General features: G+C 39.1%; 1 protein-coding gene across 1 annotated transcript; it reads left to right on the top strand.

The window, feature by feature from the left end:
* Positions 1-228: 228 nt before the first annotated feature.
* On the top strand, positions 229-19275 carry LOC135683247 (uncharacterized). The gene is made up of 2 exons (XM_065198457.2): positions 229-2207; positions 3564-19275. Exon 2 carries the CDS (start codon positions 3641-3643, stop codon positions 18491-18493), a length of 14853 nt encoding a protein of 4950 aa, XP_065054529.2. The 5' UTR covers positions 229-2207; positions 3564-3640; the 3' UTR covers positions 18494-19275.
* The last annotated feature ends 265 nt before the right edge of the window (positions 19276-19540 follow it).

A 19540-nucleotide genomic window follows, 5' to 3' on the forward strand; every position in this document is an offset into this window, starting at 1 on the left:
GCAATTAATTTATCTTCCAAATTGAGAGATATTTCATCATTTAACCATATTCTTACTGTTTTTGTGGTCAAATTGAAAAATTCTTAAAAATATATTCATCAACTTCATCAATTTGTTTCGCTATTATTGCCCTGGACAGGCAATAGGTTTCAAATAAGTTGATATCAATCACCATTGATTATATATATATGTCTAGAGACAGTTCTGTCTTCAGCTTTGTCAAAATTCTGTCAAACTGTTTCGACAAGAAAAGGAACTTCTGTATAAATGATGGATGAATTTTCCAACATTGCAAGCTAAAATGAGCATGAAATTGTACCAAAAAAATTTTCGAAGCCCTTCATGATTCGAGTGCTCCAATGCTTTAATATAAAATCCAGAAATTTCATGTAAACGGTGCTTTATACCTTCCAGAATCCTGGATTTAAATTTCAAGCTGATAGGCAGAAACATCATGGGCCCTTTAAATTGGTATTTTCGAGGGGAAAGGCTTTTTAGCGAATATTTGCCTATTTGCCAAATAATGACAGTTGGCATTGAGTTGTGAAAAGGTAGGACCCCCACTGACTTTATTAGTAATCAATACTTTCGAAACCAAGTATTATGGTAAACAATTGGTAAAATGAGTCATGACGAAGCTGAAAGGTATCTTAATACCAAGAAATGTAATGACAGTTGCTGCGGTTGTCCGCCATGGTCAATAGTCAATGGATCTTAAACACGTGATTCTAAATGAAAACAAACCACAAGTAGTACCAGCAGAAATAATAAGACGCACATTAGTATACCACTGTATGAACTGGTGGCTGGTATGTCAAAACTACGCTGTCAAGATCAAAGTTGGAGGTGGTAACAACATTGATAACAGAAGACGCTGATTCATGAAAAGATCTGAATGATAAGGCTTTCTGGGGGAGAGAAGGCTCAAGTCTGGTTATGAATACATGTTTAGCTCAACAAGTCTGAGAATCCAAAAAGTCATTACAAGAGAGAAAAGGAGGAGAGAAAGACTCCTGTGATTTGCATAAAAATATCCCATGTTTGAAGAATGTACATCCCAATCGTTAATCATCTATATAGTTTCTCGGGTCACTGTCGAGCAGAAAGGACGTTGTTAAGAAATCGTCAATATAAAATCACTTGTTTTAGGCTAAAAGAAGCTCAACATAAAAGCTATGCTGTTTTTACTAAGCACCTTTAATTGTAAGAAAATTACGTTGGCTGCGGCCAATTGGATGCTACTGCTAATTTTTGGGCAGAGTAGAGGCTCCGGGCGAGTGAAATTGTTCTAGTCTAGAACTCAGAAGTAATTTATATCAAGCTGCAAAAATAGCTCATTTTTTGATGTTTAGCTGTCTGAAAACGGGTGATTTGGTTTAAAAAGCTTGACTGGAATTTGAACAAACTTCGATTGAAAGCAGTGTCTGGTGTGAGAATGACGTCATGAAGTAATTCAATTTTGAATATATGTTGGTAGCCATAAGACCATTTTTCAAACGCCTAGCTAGCATTTACTATAAAAATGAAAATGATTTCGATTGCATGACTCTGCACACTCTCCCTTGGTATGGAGTTTTTCTTTTAGAAAACGATCCTATCATTGAGTTTGAAATTTAAAGAAATAAAGGCATAAAAACTACACGAAATTTTTTTGCTGATTCATGGATATCTTGGCTGATGTGTGCTTGTCGAAGTAAGCCGATCTCCACGAAGAGATGGTGAATCATCTCTATGGTGAATCATACCATTTTGGCAAAGCTGGACGAAAAGATGCCCCCGTCTTAGTAATAACAAATATGCAATTCACAACTTCAGACTATTTGAGTCACAGAAATAGCAGCTTACAGCAATGGGTGATAACATCTAGATGAATTATTCAGAAAGCCAAGCGAGTATTGAGTCAATAAAACTGGGAATAACAGAAACTGATATGCTAAAAAGTTAGCGATTCTCGAGAAAAGCTAGTCTTCCTCTTTTTACAAGCAGCAAGCCAGTGGTGGAATTTGCTTTAACAGGTGTTTGTAAGCGTCTTGTGTTGTGCTTTTAACGACAAAAAAGTGAGATGTAATATTTCTCAAAACACGTAGCTCTTTTAGCTGGCATATGTTGAAGATTTTCGCATCATTTGCATGGAGGCGAGAAAGATAAACAGCTTGTTTTGCAAGGAGCAACAGAAGTTTGACTGACAAAACTGTGCATCTGATGTGGTAAGTTTGTTGCTGTGCACAACGTTATAAGCTGAACGCGTAAATAAAGACTTGTTCTTTTTGCTTTGCTGTAACATTGCTGATAATATGCTGATTGGAGCTATGCGTGTTATTGCAGCTATTGTACATATCTTGTTTATCTTTACTTTTTGCTTATCTTTATGCTCTTATCAACAGAAGGAGCCATTTTAAAGACAGGTTTTGAGTTTCAAGTGAGAATCCAGAGAGTCTCGAAAGCCTATATGCCAAAATGAGCATTACTGAAAAAATCCCTCATGTTTTGGCTTCATGTTTGGATACTTCTAATTGCATATTACATAATGCCAAAGCCTAAACAAAAATACTTTATTCTAAGCCTAAAATCAAATGTGTTATTCAGATTATCCCTTAGTCTGTTAAGCTTTATTCGATCTTATTAATCAATTTGCTTGTGACTAGTTCCTTTATTTCTTTAAGAGTAGAGTATCAGAGCTGATACCTTAAAAGTTAGAAAGTTCTAAAAAGAAATTTCTAGGGAAACAAACATAATGCATGTTAAGGAGTTCTATAAAAAACTCTGAGTCTGATACAAAACTAAGGCTCGAAAGAAAAGCAATCAATTGATATCAATGACAATGTTCCGACATTAAGCAGAGTGTCTTATGGATTTTTGAGTGGTGAGAAAAATAGCCTCAATGCCATAGAATAGTGGGAAATCAAAGGGGGAGTTATTTGCACGAAAAAGAATAAGATTAAAATCTTGTATATTCTTAAAGTCACATTATTCTGTCACGTCACGTCATTTGAAATTTGAGTTAAAATGTTTATTGAATACTACTGTTGTCTGAAGTTCAGGTACCATACTGTCTTGCCTTAACATATACATTTCCCAAAAAATTCGATAAGCACAACACAATTGATTCAGCTAAAGTAAAGCACCCATCAAATACTATCTGAAGAAAGTTGATCAAGCAAGGCCTTCTTTTTGGTAACCTGTTCCAATATTGTAGCAGAAAATATTTCGTAGAACAACATTACTGGTGTCGCCCATGGACCTGAAAGATAGTTGAAAACAAACATTGATAAGAAATGAGCAAGCATTCTGCTATACCTGTCTAGAATAATCTACCTGAATTGAATTGAATTAGCGAGTGAATGCAACCTGGGATGTATACTTCTTGTTTCCAAACGCAATAAATGGAATTTCAAACACCCACTGCAAAAATCTAATTTAGCTTGAAACTTCATCCTAGTATGTAAACTTGAGTTTAATACTTTGAATTTTTCTAAATAATGTTAGAATTTCAATGCATATAGACATTTTCAAGTAAATTAACAGCCTGGAATAAACTTTTGATTTTAATCTTAATTTCATAGCTACCATCGAAAAGACTTTGAAGCTGATTTGAAGATGAGTAAAAGAAATTACACAAAGTTTATCAAGGCATTGTAACATGAAGATTAGAAAGCTGCTGTTTGCAGCAGGCCTCCTCTGGTTTGCTGTCACGAATGTTTGCCACCCGATATCTGAACGAAGGATCCATAATAGCAATGAAGAAGCGCTTAGCCCTGATGTCTCTAGTTTAAATGATCACCAAATCCTGATTAAGCCATCAATGCTTCTGATCAATGCATCAACCTCGAAGCAGCATACCAAAACATTGCCGAATTACCCGATGAGATTTAATGGCATGGCTACAAAGAACCAGCCTTGGAGTAATGAAAAAGTAGTTATGAAGGATGCTTTGCAGCCGTTAAAAAAGCCATTGGGGTATGTGATGTATGATCCCCTTCCTTCATTTGAAAAGTCAATGAAACCAAGCTACCAAAAAAGAAAAGAATGGAACTACAAGATTTTTATTGAGTTGCAACACACATCCAAGCATATCCGGAAGAAGTTAGATGTATTAGAAACAGCTTTGCGGGACATTGCAGATTTCTTTGGAGACAGTGCAATTACGCTAGTTTTTCCTATTTGGCACAAGCTTGAAGGTGACACTTTGAAGTTAGTCTGGAGTAATATTACTATGGGTTATCCATTATGCTCCGAAAAACTAATGCATTACATGTCAACCAATATATTTGACATCGATGCCTCGCCGACAGCTGATTTCAAGCGGGCTTTTGAGCCTGAACTTCGTCTCGTAAGTGCACACGAGGAACGGAGGGGATTTTGTTCTGATTACAGTTTGAACAATACCTATGCCTGGCTTATAGAAAACATTATTCTACCACAGCATTCAACTCCTACAAAAGCAAACAGGCCTAGATATCGAAGAAATGCTGCAGTGGGAAACCCGCCAATAGTTAACCAGTCACTGCCGAGTTTCAATGCAAGCTATTGCTCCTTATTTGTTTACGCAATACCAGAAAAGGTCTTCCTAGACAAAGAAGAGGGTAACACACGTAATCTGACATTGACAATTTTGCATATGAACGGCACGTCGGTCAGCCTCAACTCGTGGCTACAGCTGGATGGTAGCTTGCAAACACTGTATGGATATTTGAAAGTAAGTGACAGTGTCTTTGCGGATTCTGAAAAGTTTTTTCATTACAAAGTTCGCGCAACAGATTCAACGGGTTTGTCAGCAGATGCCCCTTTTAGCATAAAAATACCCCATTCACCTCCGACCGTCTTCTTCAAAGTAGTGCTAACAGTGAACTCATTCGAAGAACAAGGCAAGCCATATGTAAACGAAGTCATTTTTCTTGCCTACAAAGTCATTCGGTTTTTCAATGATAACTATTTCACGACTGTAAATGTACTAGACTTTAATAGAAACCATACAAGCAGTCATGCAGAAGAGACAGTGACATTTGGATGGACAAACTGCACTATAAGTGGGCCTGGTTGTCCATCTGGCGTTATTGAATCGCTGACACGAAAGCTCATTACCGATGACGGGAAGCCAAACCCAAGCTTCACTGAAAAACTCAAGCCACAATACAGTTTATACGATCTCAAAATCGAGAAAGTTGGCGCTTGTCTAGCTCCCTTGTCCTCAATCATTTCACTTGCCACTCCAACACCTGTGCATTCGTTGTCACCAATAATAAGCAGCCCGATTCCTGAAATCGTTGTCTATACAACACAAACTCTCAATTATCAAATTCCAACTAACACTTTCTATGACGTCCTAGATGGGTCCACGAGAAATCTACGCCTGCAGCTACGAACGGCAGCAAACATTTCTTTATCCACAAGTTCTTGGATACAGTTTCATATTAATACCCAGATAATTTTTGGCATTCTGACAACTAATGTGTTCACAAGTGTCAATCCAATGTCTTTTACCTACCTTCTTATAGCCACTAATTCACGAGGATATAGCACATATCTTACTATGAGTTTGAAGGGATATAGAGAAACCATCTCTTTTGGTGCACTTTTCTCCATTAGTGGAAGAGACAACAGCCAATCAACTGTAAATGACATTGCTATTTTGGATTCTGCATTGAACAAATTACGTGGCTATGTCAAAGACAAAAAGAACGATACAATCGAAGTTAAAAGCTTCACCAGACTTTTGACAGGGCAGCAGAAGATTTTCTCGTTTGTTTACACAAACACGTCAATAACGACAAGTAACTGTATTGGCCTTCAACGTGTCATTCCGTTGCTTCAAACTGAAGGTAGCTTGATCAATCAGGATCTCACTGCTGCCCTTGTTCCAGAGATCGTTGCTGATAGAATTGATATTGTCAGGTATGGTAGCTGTTCCAACCTGCAAAGCCAGTCAATAGGCCCTTCTCCGACACCAGGAGGCTTGTTTCCAGTCACTATTAATCAAGTACCACTCATTAACATCAAAACAGGACTGTATTTCTCATTCAGAATTCCTGTACAGACGTTTTACGACGCGAGTGATGGCGATACAACAAAACTCAGACTGCAAGTTGCGTTTTCTAACGGTAATGCTTTGATTCATGGCTCATGGGTACAATTTGATACGGTATCGCAAACTTTATACGGCCTTTTACCAGCAAATCAACAATCAGTTCGTCCATATCAGAATTTTACACTTATCTTAAGGGCAACAAACTCATTGGGATACTCGACTGTGCAAATTATTACCATCCAAAGCCAATACCAATCAATCGGTAATGGCATTGTTGTAACATTCAGTGGCAGAGAATACAATATCAACCACTGGAACGATGTACAGCTGCAAAACTTTATGGTACACCAGTTGCGAGGTTATTTTAAGATTACGTCGAACGATACGATAAAGATTATCTCTTTCCAACACCATGCGAATGGAGGCAGCCAGTTTATTACTCTGTGGACGGATACGAGACTCGTTGCGAATGATTGTGATATCTCACTTCTAAGAAATCTCGAATCAAAAATGTTTTCATCCAACAACACCGTCCATCCAAATCTTATCACTAAACTGCTCCCAAATATCGTTCTGATTGATGCAAAGATTTCATATTATGGTCAATGTATCCGCAACATAACAACGTCGGCCATGATTTTCCCAACACCGACTGACAGCAATGCACCACAATATTCGATTAGACTGCCCATCGTAAACGTCACTACTGGCCTACCATTTTCATATAAAATCCCACGTCATACGTTCATAGATAAAATAGATGGTGACACGCACGCCTTGCTTCTTTCAGTCTCAGAAAGTGATGGCTCGCCAATTACCTATTCTTCACCTGCCCAATTCAACACGAGCCACCAAGTAGTAGCAGGGATATTCTTTGAGAGCGTGCTGCAGGGATCTTTTTTCAAGGATTTTCACTATACTTTGACAGCAACAAACTCTAGGAATCTCAAAACATCCATTCCTTTAACAATCAGAGCTGAAGCAAATCAAAACAGACCAGGAACCATTGTTACCACCTCTGCAAACACCTTCTACAACCAAATGACACCACATCTTAAAATTTCATCCGATTTCTTGCGATTGATTAGCAACTATATCATTCCATCAGATTCGACAGACTTCTCCATTATTTCTTTGCAACACACCACTAGCAACATCGGGCAAACGACAATTGCTTGGTCCTATAATAAGATCAATGGTACAGCATGCAATAGAACCATGCTGAAGAGCTTTCTGTCCTTGCTCAACGTTCCTAATAGTCAACCAAATCCAAACTTTATCGCTGCGATGTCTCCAACTTTTATCGTGTTTGCCTCTACGAGCGAAAAAGTAAACAGTTGTGACAACAGCACCTATTTCATTAGCAGCACAATCACTCCAGTTTTTCATATAACGCCAAGCTCTTCGTTTCCTTTGCCAATTTCCCTTTATATCAGCTCAATTATTAACACGAACACTCCTCCAAAAGTAACAAGTCAGATACTGCCACTGTTTGCTTATTTTTGTTCGCGATTTTCTTACACAATTCCAAATGATCTTTTTCGTGACGACGAAGATGGTGACACACGAAGTTTGAAAATTCGCCTCCAGACACATGAAAGGATAACTATTGGTGCTTCATCGTGGCTTCAGTACAGCGACACATCCAAAGTTTTGTACGGAATCCTTAAAATAAGCGACTTCTTTAAAAAACCATCTGGCGGATACAGGTTTTACTTGGTTGCAACTGACAAGCAAGGCCTCGAAGTTAGCACGGACTTTACAATAACCATTCCTGATATTCCACTGAGATATAACCACGTGATCACTATGCGTGTGAACAGAATATTTGATAATTCTATCCCAGACGTGAATGAGCAGCTATTGATAAGCACAAAGATATTAGAGTTCTTCAAAGATTCAAACACAAACAGTATCAACATCATTTCCTACCAGAGATCTCAAGCAGGCAACAGTGCTACCATTGAATGGAGCAACTGCAGCATAGCCTACAGTCCATGTCCCATTGCAGGCCTATCTGCCATGTTGAGCAAAGTGATTGACACCTCTGGTACGGTAACGGACAATTTCAAAAGTGCAATGTTGCCTCATTATACCATACAGCAATTCAATGTTAGAAGACTTCCTCCATGTAATACAACAGAGCAATTGAGTACAGTCTCGACTATGACAATTTCTCCAAGCCCTTCCCTGCCTCCCTTACTGCCACCATTGCTACAAGAGCCTTTAAACCAACTGAATATTAGTTGGTGTGCACCATTACAGTTACAAATTCCTGAGAAAATGTTTTCTGATGGTTATGGTGGAACTTCAAAAAATATGTCTATAGATCTTCTTCAGATTAATGGATCCTCACTACCCAGTCAGTATTGGCTGAGATTTGACACAAAAACACAGACAATTATTGCCTACCCAACACTAAATGATCTCTCTTCTTATGAAACCACGTATTTTCTCGTAACTGCGACAAATCAAAGGAAACTAACAACAAAAGCAAACATAACTTTCGTGGTTACGAAACCAAAACCCAATCCAAATCATCAAATCAAAGTAACAGCTGCTGCTTACGTCAGTGAAACAGTTACAAATGTTGACATTAGGATTTTGATATGGAACAAAATGAAAAAGTATTTCCAATCAAATAGCACTGAAATTATCTCATTTACCAACTATTCAAGATCAATTTCAATGCCATCTCGGGTTATATTCACGTTTAGCTTCTGCTTTGTATCCGAAGATCCTTGTCAGAAATCTGAGCTGGATGACCTGTTATCAAAATTACTCATCGCTCCTGGTATTATCAACTCAGAGTTTGTTGTTGCCTTCAGCCCTGAAATCGTCCTAACAGACGTTAGTGTGGAACACGTGGGAATTTGTACCTCATACACGTTGACTCCTTCTTTGACACAAGCAACAACCTATATTCCAGTGACAAGCAGCGTCCATGTTGTTCCAAAAAACCAGCCACCACTTATCTTACAAAACATCGGCACTCTGAACATTGATGCTTGCAACGTATTTGTTTACGTCGTGCCAGAAAGAGCTTTTTACGACGTGGAAGACGGTCTTACCCAACATCTGCGCCTGTCTGTAACTCATTTTAATGGCACAAGACTTTCTAATGATTCATGGGTCACGTTCGACCAAAGAACGAGAGTTTTGAAAGCTGTTTATACGAAGGATGGAGCCCAGGATTTTCAGTTCATTCTAAAAGCTACTGACAAAGGAGGGTTGACGGCATCCCAAACTCTTCATTTCAAAGTGCAACGGCTTGTAAATCCGGTAATGTTTTCAGTCGACACTCTAGGAACTGATTATTCTTCAAAAGGGACACCAATTGTTGAAATATTAGAACAGTTCAGTAGGAAACTTGTTTCGTATATTGGTGTTCCAGTGCAGCTTCTTTCTCAAAGCAGAACAGGAAATCAGTCTTTGAAGATCTCTTGGACTATCTGCGACCAAGGTGATTGGTGCAATGACACTGCTTTCACTTTATTAAAAAACAAATTGTTAATCACCGAAACAGTCTTGAATCCAGATCTTGTGATCGCCCTAGGGCCTGCCTTTATAGTAAGACAGATAAACATTCAAAGCATTGTGTCATGCTCATCTTTAGCAAAAGCAATGTCAACAACAGCGTCAATCATCCCTCCATCAATGGCATTTACATCCCTCCTTTTCAGTTCAACGGTATCCACACTGAACACTGCACCGATGTTTGTAAAAAGACTTCCTACTTTGATGATTAGTTCCTGTAGGCCATTCTCGTTGAAATTACCTGATGCCATGTGCTTTGATAGAGAGGATGGCTTTAACAATGTTATCCTTTCAGTTGCCTACAAAAATGGAACCCAGCTTTCAGAATCTTCGCTTCTGAATTTTAACAGAGCAAATCGGACCATTTACGGGGTACTTAAGTTGTCAGATTTAACACCTAACGGACAACTGAAGGAAGAATTTTCGATCTACTGCCAAGACTCGAAAAACTTGGTCACCGCAAAAGAGCTTGCATTTAACGCTACCGAATCTTCGAATAACCAGACTGGCTACTCCCTTACGTTCCACACTTATATCTACACTCTCTCAGCACAAAGAAATGTTGATATCCAGATGGTATGGATACAGAAGTTTCAGAAATACATGGCTCATCCAGATGCCAGTTTGGTGCAATTTTTGAAATTTGACAGATTATCCTCAATTCAAGCCACGTTTACAATAAGCCTTTGCAATGTTGATATATGTAACTCATCGTTAATGCTTTTCATACGAGATAAGATCTTTTCAACTATGCCTGACTTGAAACCACAGTTTGTGGCCGCAATGATACCGGAGTTTAGTCTCGTTTCAAGCACGTTGATACCGCCCTCGTCAATCGATTGTCCTATCCAAAGTACAATTGTTCCAACTCAAACTTCATTCTACAGTCAGTTAGCAAGCTCTGTTGTTTTCAAAAATCCCATTAAAGTTCTAAAAAGCATTCTGGCTATAAATATTTCACTTTGCAGTCAGTTTGTATATGAGATTCCTGAAGATGTTTTCTACGACCCTGTGGAAGGCTACACGCGTAATCTAACAGTATCGATTCATGATGACAATAGCAGTCTTGTAAATCAAAATGCCTGGCTGAGTTATGACCATACCAAACTTATGATAACTGGATATGCAGTGCAAGATGAAGTATTGCAAGATTCAAGCAAACTACGATTTAGACTCATTGCAAGAAACAGCCGAGGTAGTAGTGCAGAAGCTCTTGTCCTTTTGAATCTCTACCCGCCGTATAATGCTGTTTATAGTGGCTTCGTCACGGAAGCAGATGTATACGGTACATACAAAGACAATGTTCAATTGATGCTTGAAATCTCCACTAAAATCAAAGCTTATATAGGAAAGCCATCTGAATCTGGCCTAGTATTTACTAAATACACAAAGTACGGTACCAATCGACCAAGAATTGAATTTACATGGAGTACCTGTTCTCTAATCGATTCATGTGACCAGTCTACTTTCAAAGCAATCTCAAGCAAACTTCTTTTCTCGGGAACAATTTTAAACTTTGAATTTATAACAGCACTGGCACCAAATATCCTTGTAACACAAGCAAGAATTCTTAATAACGGAGGCTGCACTGACATCAGAACTCCCCAGACAACATATGGCACAACTTACACGCAAATCCTTACCCAGTCAGATTTGCCAACAACCTTGATTATAAGACCAACTGCATTTGTTCAAGCTTCTTATCTCACGAATACAATAAACACGGAACTGCTGAGACCTTCAGGCGCCTCTACGGCGAGTCTGGCAACTTCAAGTATCCCTTCAGTTCTTAAAGTGCAGACTCCTTTGGCACCCTTAACCTTGAATATGTGCAGTCCACTCAGCTTTCAAATACCGGAAAACACTTTTTACGATAGTTATGATGGCAGCACTAGAAATTTGACGCTCACAGCCTTGCTTCAAGATCATTCAACGATCCCTCTCAACTATTGGGCAAAGTTTGTATCAGATTCGCAGACATTAATTGCTCACGCAACGCAGGCGCTTTTGAAAGATCAACCAGTTAATGGATATCAGTTCATCATAAGAGCTACAAACAGAAGAAATCAATATGCAGAGACACCACTTGTATTAAAGATATCTAGCGAGGCCCCTCCTGCGCTTCACAACATCACTGTTTCCTTTGAAGAAACATCTCCAATGGCTGCCACTTTTGTTGATGCTATCACGTTCATTAGAAGTCGATTGAGTTTATATTTCGGAGATGCAACAAACAATAGCATTGCGATTTTGCAAAGCAGACAAAGCAATACCTCACCAAAAGTAGTAAACGTGACTTGGTACAATTGTACACTCGCAAGCTTAGGGTGTAACACAAATGTATTCGATGCGTACTTCTCAAGAATCGTTACGGCAAATGATATTGTTAATCCAAGCTTTACAGTTGCATTTAGGCCTTACTTCCAAGTACAAAGCGTGAGTAAGGCAATGTCAGTTCTTTGCTTCACTACGATGTCACCACTTCTCTCGCTTCAGTCGCTGCCAATACTTGATTCATCGACATATTCTGTTCCAGTGGTACAAACAACCGATTTTGCAAAAGCAGCAACTCTTACACCCATGGTATCCTCGTCAGTTATCGGGAGTCGAAACTCTCCCCCAACCCCCATGAGATCGCTGAACATTTCGGTAAGCTACTGCGATGGATTTCGCTATAAAATCCCAAGTGATGTATTTCATGACAAAGAAGATGGAGGCGCTGATAAACTGACACTTGAACTTCTCTCCATTGAGAGAAACCCTTTAAATTGCAACGATACGGTGCAGTTGAATCAAACAAGCCAAGAAATATTTGGGACCATAGTCGCAACACATTGGAATGCTACGCAGATACTGTTGCTAAGAGCAACGGACAAGAGTGGTTTGTCAGCAACAACTAATGTCGTCTTTACAACAAGCAAAAGGCCAAGGTTCACGACATTTGCAGTAACATTCCTTGTACGAATGACAAACAGAACGTGTCTTTCAAGTGTTATTGAAGACTTAAGATATAAACTGAGTATTTTTTTGCATCGTTCAAGCATAAGCTTTTTATCCTATGATTACAGAAGACAAGGTGATCATGTGAGCGTCATGTGGACGGATTGTTCTGCTTTTGATAAAGTATGTAACGACAGCCTTGCCCAAGACATCAAACAAAAGATTATAACAAACAATACAATCAAACCAGAGTTGAATAATTTTTTGCTTCCAAATATCAGGCTAGAATCTGTAACAATTTCCGAAACCGAAATATGCAAAACACCATCGTCATCAGCCATTGTACTCAATATTACCCTTTGCAATAAACTGAACTATACTTTGAATGAGTCATTGTACAGATCTGCGGTGATCAGCTTAGACCAGAAGCAGAAAAGACAGGAGCTTGCGTTTGAGCTTGTATCATCAGATGGCAGGCAACTGAACTGGATAATGTTAGAGAAGGACAACATCGTAGCCATGCCAGTATACAATGAATTGAAAAACAAACCGAATACAGTTCTGCAGCTGAATGCAATATTCGACAAGCAAGTTATCAAAAGCCTGGACGTAGTGCTCCAACATTCGAATATAAGAGCAGTTCAAATTAATTTTACGATCAGTTTGACCATGATCAGTTATAAATCGATTGATATGAATGACGTCAGACTGCTTGAGGCGATCAAGATACCCATTGCAGATTATCTCAACAGTTCGTCCAGTGATTTTGTTGTTGTTAACTACAATAGGTCAAGAGTCTATCCTGAGACAGTGAAATTGATAATAACTCCTTGCTCTACTTTACGTATCTGCAATTCAACTCATCAACAATTCGTTACAAATGCACTAGCTTTGGGGAATGGAGTTCCGACGTACGGCTTAGTACGAGCCATGTTACCAGATCTTTTCCTCTTGGGGCTCGTTGTAAATAACACCAGTCAATGTAAGTATAAAAAACCAGAGGAGAATTCAACCAATATTGAAATCGTTGTTCCGCTCTGCACCAGACTTTTCGCCAAGACAACAAGTGGAATCATCAAAAGTGCCATGAATTTCTCAGAAAAGGCACAATACAAGCTGCTTGATTCCAGTGGAAATGCATTGAGCTTGAATTCCTGGGTTCAGTTGGAAGAAAATCAAAATGTGATTTATGGTGTACCTACGCAAATGCGGCTTAAGACCCAACCAGCTGAAGGATACACGTTTATACTTAGAGCAAAAGACGATAAAGGAAGAGTCAAAGATGCAAAATTGAATATAACAATCATTGGGAACAGGGCAAAACCAAATTATACACAAACAATATTTTTCAAGAGCCAATATCTAAAAAACACGCCCGACGCTAAAATACTTCTCACTGTTCGTGACAAGCTTTCACTGTTGTTGCAAAACATTTCTTTTTTTCAAATCACGTTTATTTCCTTCAGAAAGCAGTTTGATGCAAGTCAAATGAGCATGTTGGAATTTACAAATTGCAGCTTTCTAAGTGATCCTAGTGAATGCTCCAATCAAACAATAGATATGATGTCAAAGACCCTGATAGGAAGGAACGGACAACCAACACAAGCGCTGGAAACTGCAATGCAGCCGAATAATGCAATTTTCAAAATTATAGAAACGAGGTCCTATCCTTGTAGAAATATTTCCAATCACCCACCTACGTCTGACAAGCCATTTCCGTTGCTGAATGTGTCTGTTTGTGCAAGGCTTGAGCTTAGTATACCTGACGCTACCTTTATAGACCCTGAAGATGGTAATGCCTCATCACTGGTGCTGTTCTTGAAATCATCAGATGGCAAATATCTTCAGTTAGACAGCTGGATACAGCTTGATCTACGTATGAAGACAATCTACGGAATACCAACTTATGACGTAATATCAAAGAGACCATCGAATGGGTACATCTTTAGACTAGAGGCACAGGACAGTAATGGGGCTGTAGCATCACTGCCAATCACAGTCAACATGAGCGGCAATACACCAAATAGAAGCCTTGTCAATTTGCTCGTTGAAACACCTCTTCTTGACACTGCTACATCTATCGTGATCCAAAGAGCGTTCCTGATCAATTCTGCAAAATGTCTAAACATATCACAGCAAGACATCGCCCTTGCAAACTATAAGGTTATAGAAAGGACTACAATGCAAATCAATATATCGATATTTTATAACTGTACCTATTCTCAAGATCAGTGTGACAAGGCACTCACCATTGAATTCTTGAATCGAGTATCGTCAAATTCAACCTACAGACAATGCGTTTATCCAGAATTCTCTGTCATCAAAGTCGACATGACTCTGACTGAGTCCTGTAAGAATACCACCGCAAATACAGCACCGTCATCAAAATTTTCTTCACTCCAGCTAAATATAACAATATGTGAAGCTTTGTACTACAAACTTCCAAACAATACATTCACAGATGCGGAAGATGGCGTAGAGATAATGAAGAGCATAAAACTCGTAAAAGCCAATGGCAGCCCAATTCAGAAATCCGATTTTGTGCAGCTGAATAAAGCAACTAATACTATTTATGCTCTCTACCCAGGTATTGACGATATGAAACAAAACATCTTCTCAAATTACTCATTGGAAGCAGTAGATTCAAGCGGTGAGAAAACAAGATCGACTGTTGCCATAAATGTACCTGAAAGGACGCAAAATTTTACATATCATATCTGTCTTGTTTTGAGACAATATTCTCAGGTACCCCAGGTGGATATCGATGTTGTAATTGACATTTTACAGAGAATCGAAAGGTTTCTTACTAATTCATCTCAGGGCCAATTCATAGTAGCTAGAAATTACAGTCTTACGGAAATATATCCAAGAAGCATCAAACTGTGCATTACAAACTGTAATTTTTCCGATGGCGCGTGTCACGAAACGTCGGTTAAAGAATTGCGAAAAGTCATCTTTCTTCGTGATAACATTGCAACACAACAGTTCAGACAAGCATTAGGCCCAGATTTCATGATCACGGAAGTCTCCGACTACTACGCAAGTCACTGCCAAATGGCCCCACTAACGTATGCAATTTACCCAACAGTGGTGTCTTCCTTGGTTTTAGCTACAAGTAGCATTATGCCTACACCATATCATTTCTGCTTCTCTGGCAAAAATTCATCACCCAAGATCATCAACAGTGTAGGTTCATTAACAGTCTACATTGGACGCCCATTGATGTATGACATTCCAAATGATATAGTCTACGATAAAGAGGATGGCTTTCTGAAGGTCAAGCTGACTAACATGGATAATACTGCCATAGAATACAAATGGCTTCAGTTTGATGAGACCGAGCAAAGAATTTATGTATCAGTTCTTGAAACTGAAAGATCTAATTTCAAAAGTGAGCAGTATTTTAGACTAGTGGCGACTGATTCATGCGGCATCAAAGTATACGACATTTTAACCGTCACTGTTGTGGGGGCGGTTTCTTGTTGTTATGTTATACAGTTGGAGTCTACTCTCAACTATTTGAATTGGACAGGAAATGTGACAACACAATATGTCTTCTTTAAAAGGCTTGTGAACGCTTTCAACGACACGCAAGACCAGCTACGACTTTATGGGATTGTAAACCAAACACATAATATCTCAAATACTGCCGTGTTGTTTACAAACTCCTCATATAGTAATGAATCATGTCTTCTTGAGCACACGGGTCAGTTGTCTGATGTCGTGTTTCTCAAAAATGGTACCTCGAGAAAAAGCTTCGTTTCTCAGTTTGCAGACTTTGGCATCATGGATGCAGTCGCAGGAAATAGCAGTAGCTGCAACAAGACTTTTGTACCTCTGATTCCAATAATGGTAAACACCCCAGGGGCTGCAAAAGCACGGACGTTTGATGATTGGTTATGGTATGTGCTTCCCTTTATCATCCTTGCATTTCTTGTCATCTGTTGCTGCTTTCTGTTCTACTGGTGCGGGGCCTGTCGCCAGACATGCTGTGGAGGAGCAAAGAAGTCGGGTGATTTATTTTCTGCCGCAGCAGCAGCAAAACCAATACAAGAAGAAATAATGATGCCAGTAGCTGCTGACGTCGCGCAAGCAGAAGACCCAAGTACTGCAGCAGTTGCTGCTAATGCTTTGTCTGATAATGGTTCTTCTAAAGATCCATTTGAAGAAATGTATGCAGACATAGACGCAACTGCTAGAAATTCATCTGTGCCTTCACTATACAAAACAAGAAGTAAGCCGCTGTGGATGAAAGCAGCGAAAAGACCGCAAGCAGGAGATCCGCCATCCGATTCAACTGGAACCAAGCCGATAGAAGAACAGATTCTTCAAAGTGCTGCTTCTTTAGCGCAGGAAGCCCCACCTGATACAACTGACGGACTGGCAATGCCTGTTGCAGCTTCTTTGCCTAGACCTTCATCGCCAGAGCAACCAATGACAGCGACATACTCTCCAAACACCCGTCATCGACCAAGCTATCTAATTTCGCCTTCTTCATCTGTGACATCAGTTGAAGAGGATCCTCAGACTGCTGCTGCAATTGCACCAATGGCACAAGGTCCATCTTATTCTGAAAGGCCTTTAATCCACGAAGATGGGTTGCAGGCAATTAGCAATACAGGTTTTGAAGCAGCTCCTGCCCCAGTACCTAACGAGCCGTCGATAAACCCAGTTAATGAGAATCCTATAGAATCAGGCATCCTTCCTCAATTCCAGCAACCTCTATCAGCACCATTGTTAAGATTACCTTCTACACCGATAATCTCTCCCAGTGAAGCACCACCACCATATTCACCTCCAGCTATGATTAAAGAACGGGGGCCTAGGTGGCTCAGAACCAGACCAGCAACTCGGGTCATAGAAAAAAGGCCAACAAAGACAATTATACATATACCAAAACGCTTATCACGACTTCCTAAAATCAGGCACACGAAAGATCATTTTGAAAGACCTTATCCTCGAAAAAGCACCCAGTCTGTAGCAAGCCCATTGAAATATTCAGTTCCCCTGGAGTCCAGAAATGGCCTAAAACGCAGATCGATAAGTGGTTCGAGAAAACGGCAAGTTATTCCGATCCGTACACTACGCAGGGAGTCGAAACGTGTTGAGCCTGATCAAAGTTATGAACGAATAAAAAGCTTTGAAAGTCTTATGCCAAAATCTAATTTAAGGCCAAGCTTCGATTACTTAAGTGACTACTATACAGACGTCACTTCGGTCGGAGAGCATCCTCCAAGAATGCCAAGATACGGCAGCAAAGACTTTTTACACAAGGATGACTCTTATAATGCTTTATCGGAGGATCAAGTTCCAGTGAAAATCAACGGAGTCGTTAAAGCCCCCGAGAAGCTATTAATGAAGTGGTTAAAAGATGGGTCGTTACAAACAACTATAACAAACGCAGATCCCAATTTTGATGATTCATTTGTACTAAAGGATAGGCCAAAGAAAAGAACTAAATCACCTTTGCGTGGGGTTCACCAGATAACAAGTAGGCATGAACAGAGGCCGTCCCTTTTTGAACAACGGGGAGGTGATTTGGATGAGGTACACTCTTTCACAGATCTTCTTCCCAGGAAACAAAGCAGACGGAAAGGAAGGCAAATTTCAAGAAGCCAAACAGGGCGGCATAAACACAACGCAGCTTTGAGTGACATTGCGGAATCAACTGGAAATGTCTCCGAACGACCATTAAGTATAGGATACCCTTACTCTAAAGACTTATACGAATATGTCCAGACTGTTGTGAGACCAAGAGAAGTGGATAAAATAAGAAAGGACAGGCCATTAACAGATTCTGTTGATTTTTCTTTCGAAGATAGCAGAAGTGCAAACCAAATACAAAAGAAGGTTGCTGCAGGGTCTCAAAATGGCTTGACTCGACAAAAGTCAAGAAGAAGTATCAACGAAATACTATCAAGAATGACTAGAAGACGTCAGCTGAAGAAACACAGACGGGCGTTTCAAGACAATGAATTTCACGAACTGTGAATTTTCTTTGCAGCAACAAAACAGTAATTCCCTGTTGCTGGAAAACAGATTTTATTTCAAGCTACCATCTTATCGATGATTTAGGCGATTTTTTCTAATTGTTATTAATAAAATTATGGTGATAAGATTTTAATCAAAGCACGAATTTTGACACAGTGAAAATTTTTATAGCTTGTAAGCATCAATCTTTACGTGTTCATAGCATAAAAAAAAGAGATGTTGAAGTAAAAAATTGATTTTTAGTTTTAAGTTTCATGTAGATACGTTTGAAATAAAAAAAGGCAGGAATTTTGCTGGCCTAGTAATGACTTTGTAAATTTGTAAGAGGAAAAAGTAGTTTGTATGCTGACAATCCCCTCGAATCTATCTGAGTAAGCTACATGAAATAACATAACTGCCATTCACTTCATATTTCTTAACAGTATAAACAAGTCGCCCGATGAAATGATTTTCTGGTAGTTAAACTTCTTAGAGCCTGAGTTGCGATTTTTTTGCTGTTTATGTCAAACTTTTTGTAGCAATTTGTCATCGCCGTTAGTTTTTAATATTTCACTTAGTTTTTTAAAGTATGAGCCTTGAGTTTCTTATGGATGGTTTCCTATGTAGAAAAGACGATATATCGCTTATTGTGTTCTGAGCTCTTTAATCTGTGGTTATACTTTTTTGTGACAAGACTATTTGAATGATTTTGTGTAAAATGGCTTCCACTCATGGACAGACAAAGTTTTAACTACCATATACTTTAAAACGAATACTTCAAAAAACTAATTTTTTCGAAAACTAATTATTTATTACATACAAATCTGGAACAACGTCACAATGGCGGAGATTCAGGCTTTCATTTGGGAGTGCTCAATCCTACGATCTTCCTAATTTGGCAAATTGCTGAGCATGTTCTCAGACACTTAAAAAGATAACATCTTGGATCATGCCTAATTTTATCAATGCACATTTTGATGAGAATAAGTGATTTTTAGGCGGGACCCTTAAGAAATCTTTGCTTGCCACGCCCAATCCTTAAGAATAATCCATTAATGATTTTTGATA

The sequence above is a fragment of the Rhopilema esculentum genome, chromosome 7 (genome assembly GCF_057945365.1).
Source record: "Rhopilema esculentum isolate cy_ngs chromosome 7, ASM5794536v1, whole genome shotgun sequence".
Classification (NCBI taxonomy): Eukaryota; Metazoa; Cnidaria; class Scyphozoa; order Rhizostomeae; family Rhizostomatidae; genus Rhopilema; species Rhopilema esculentum.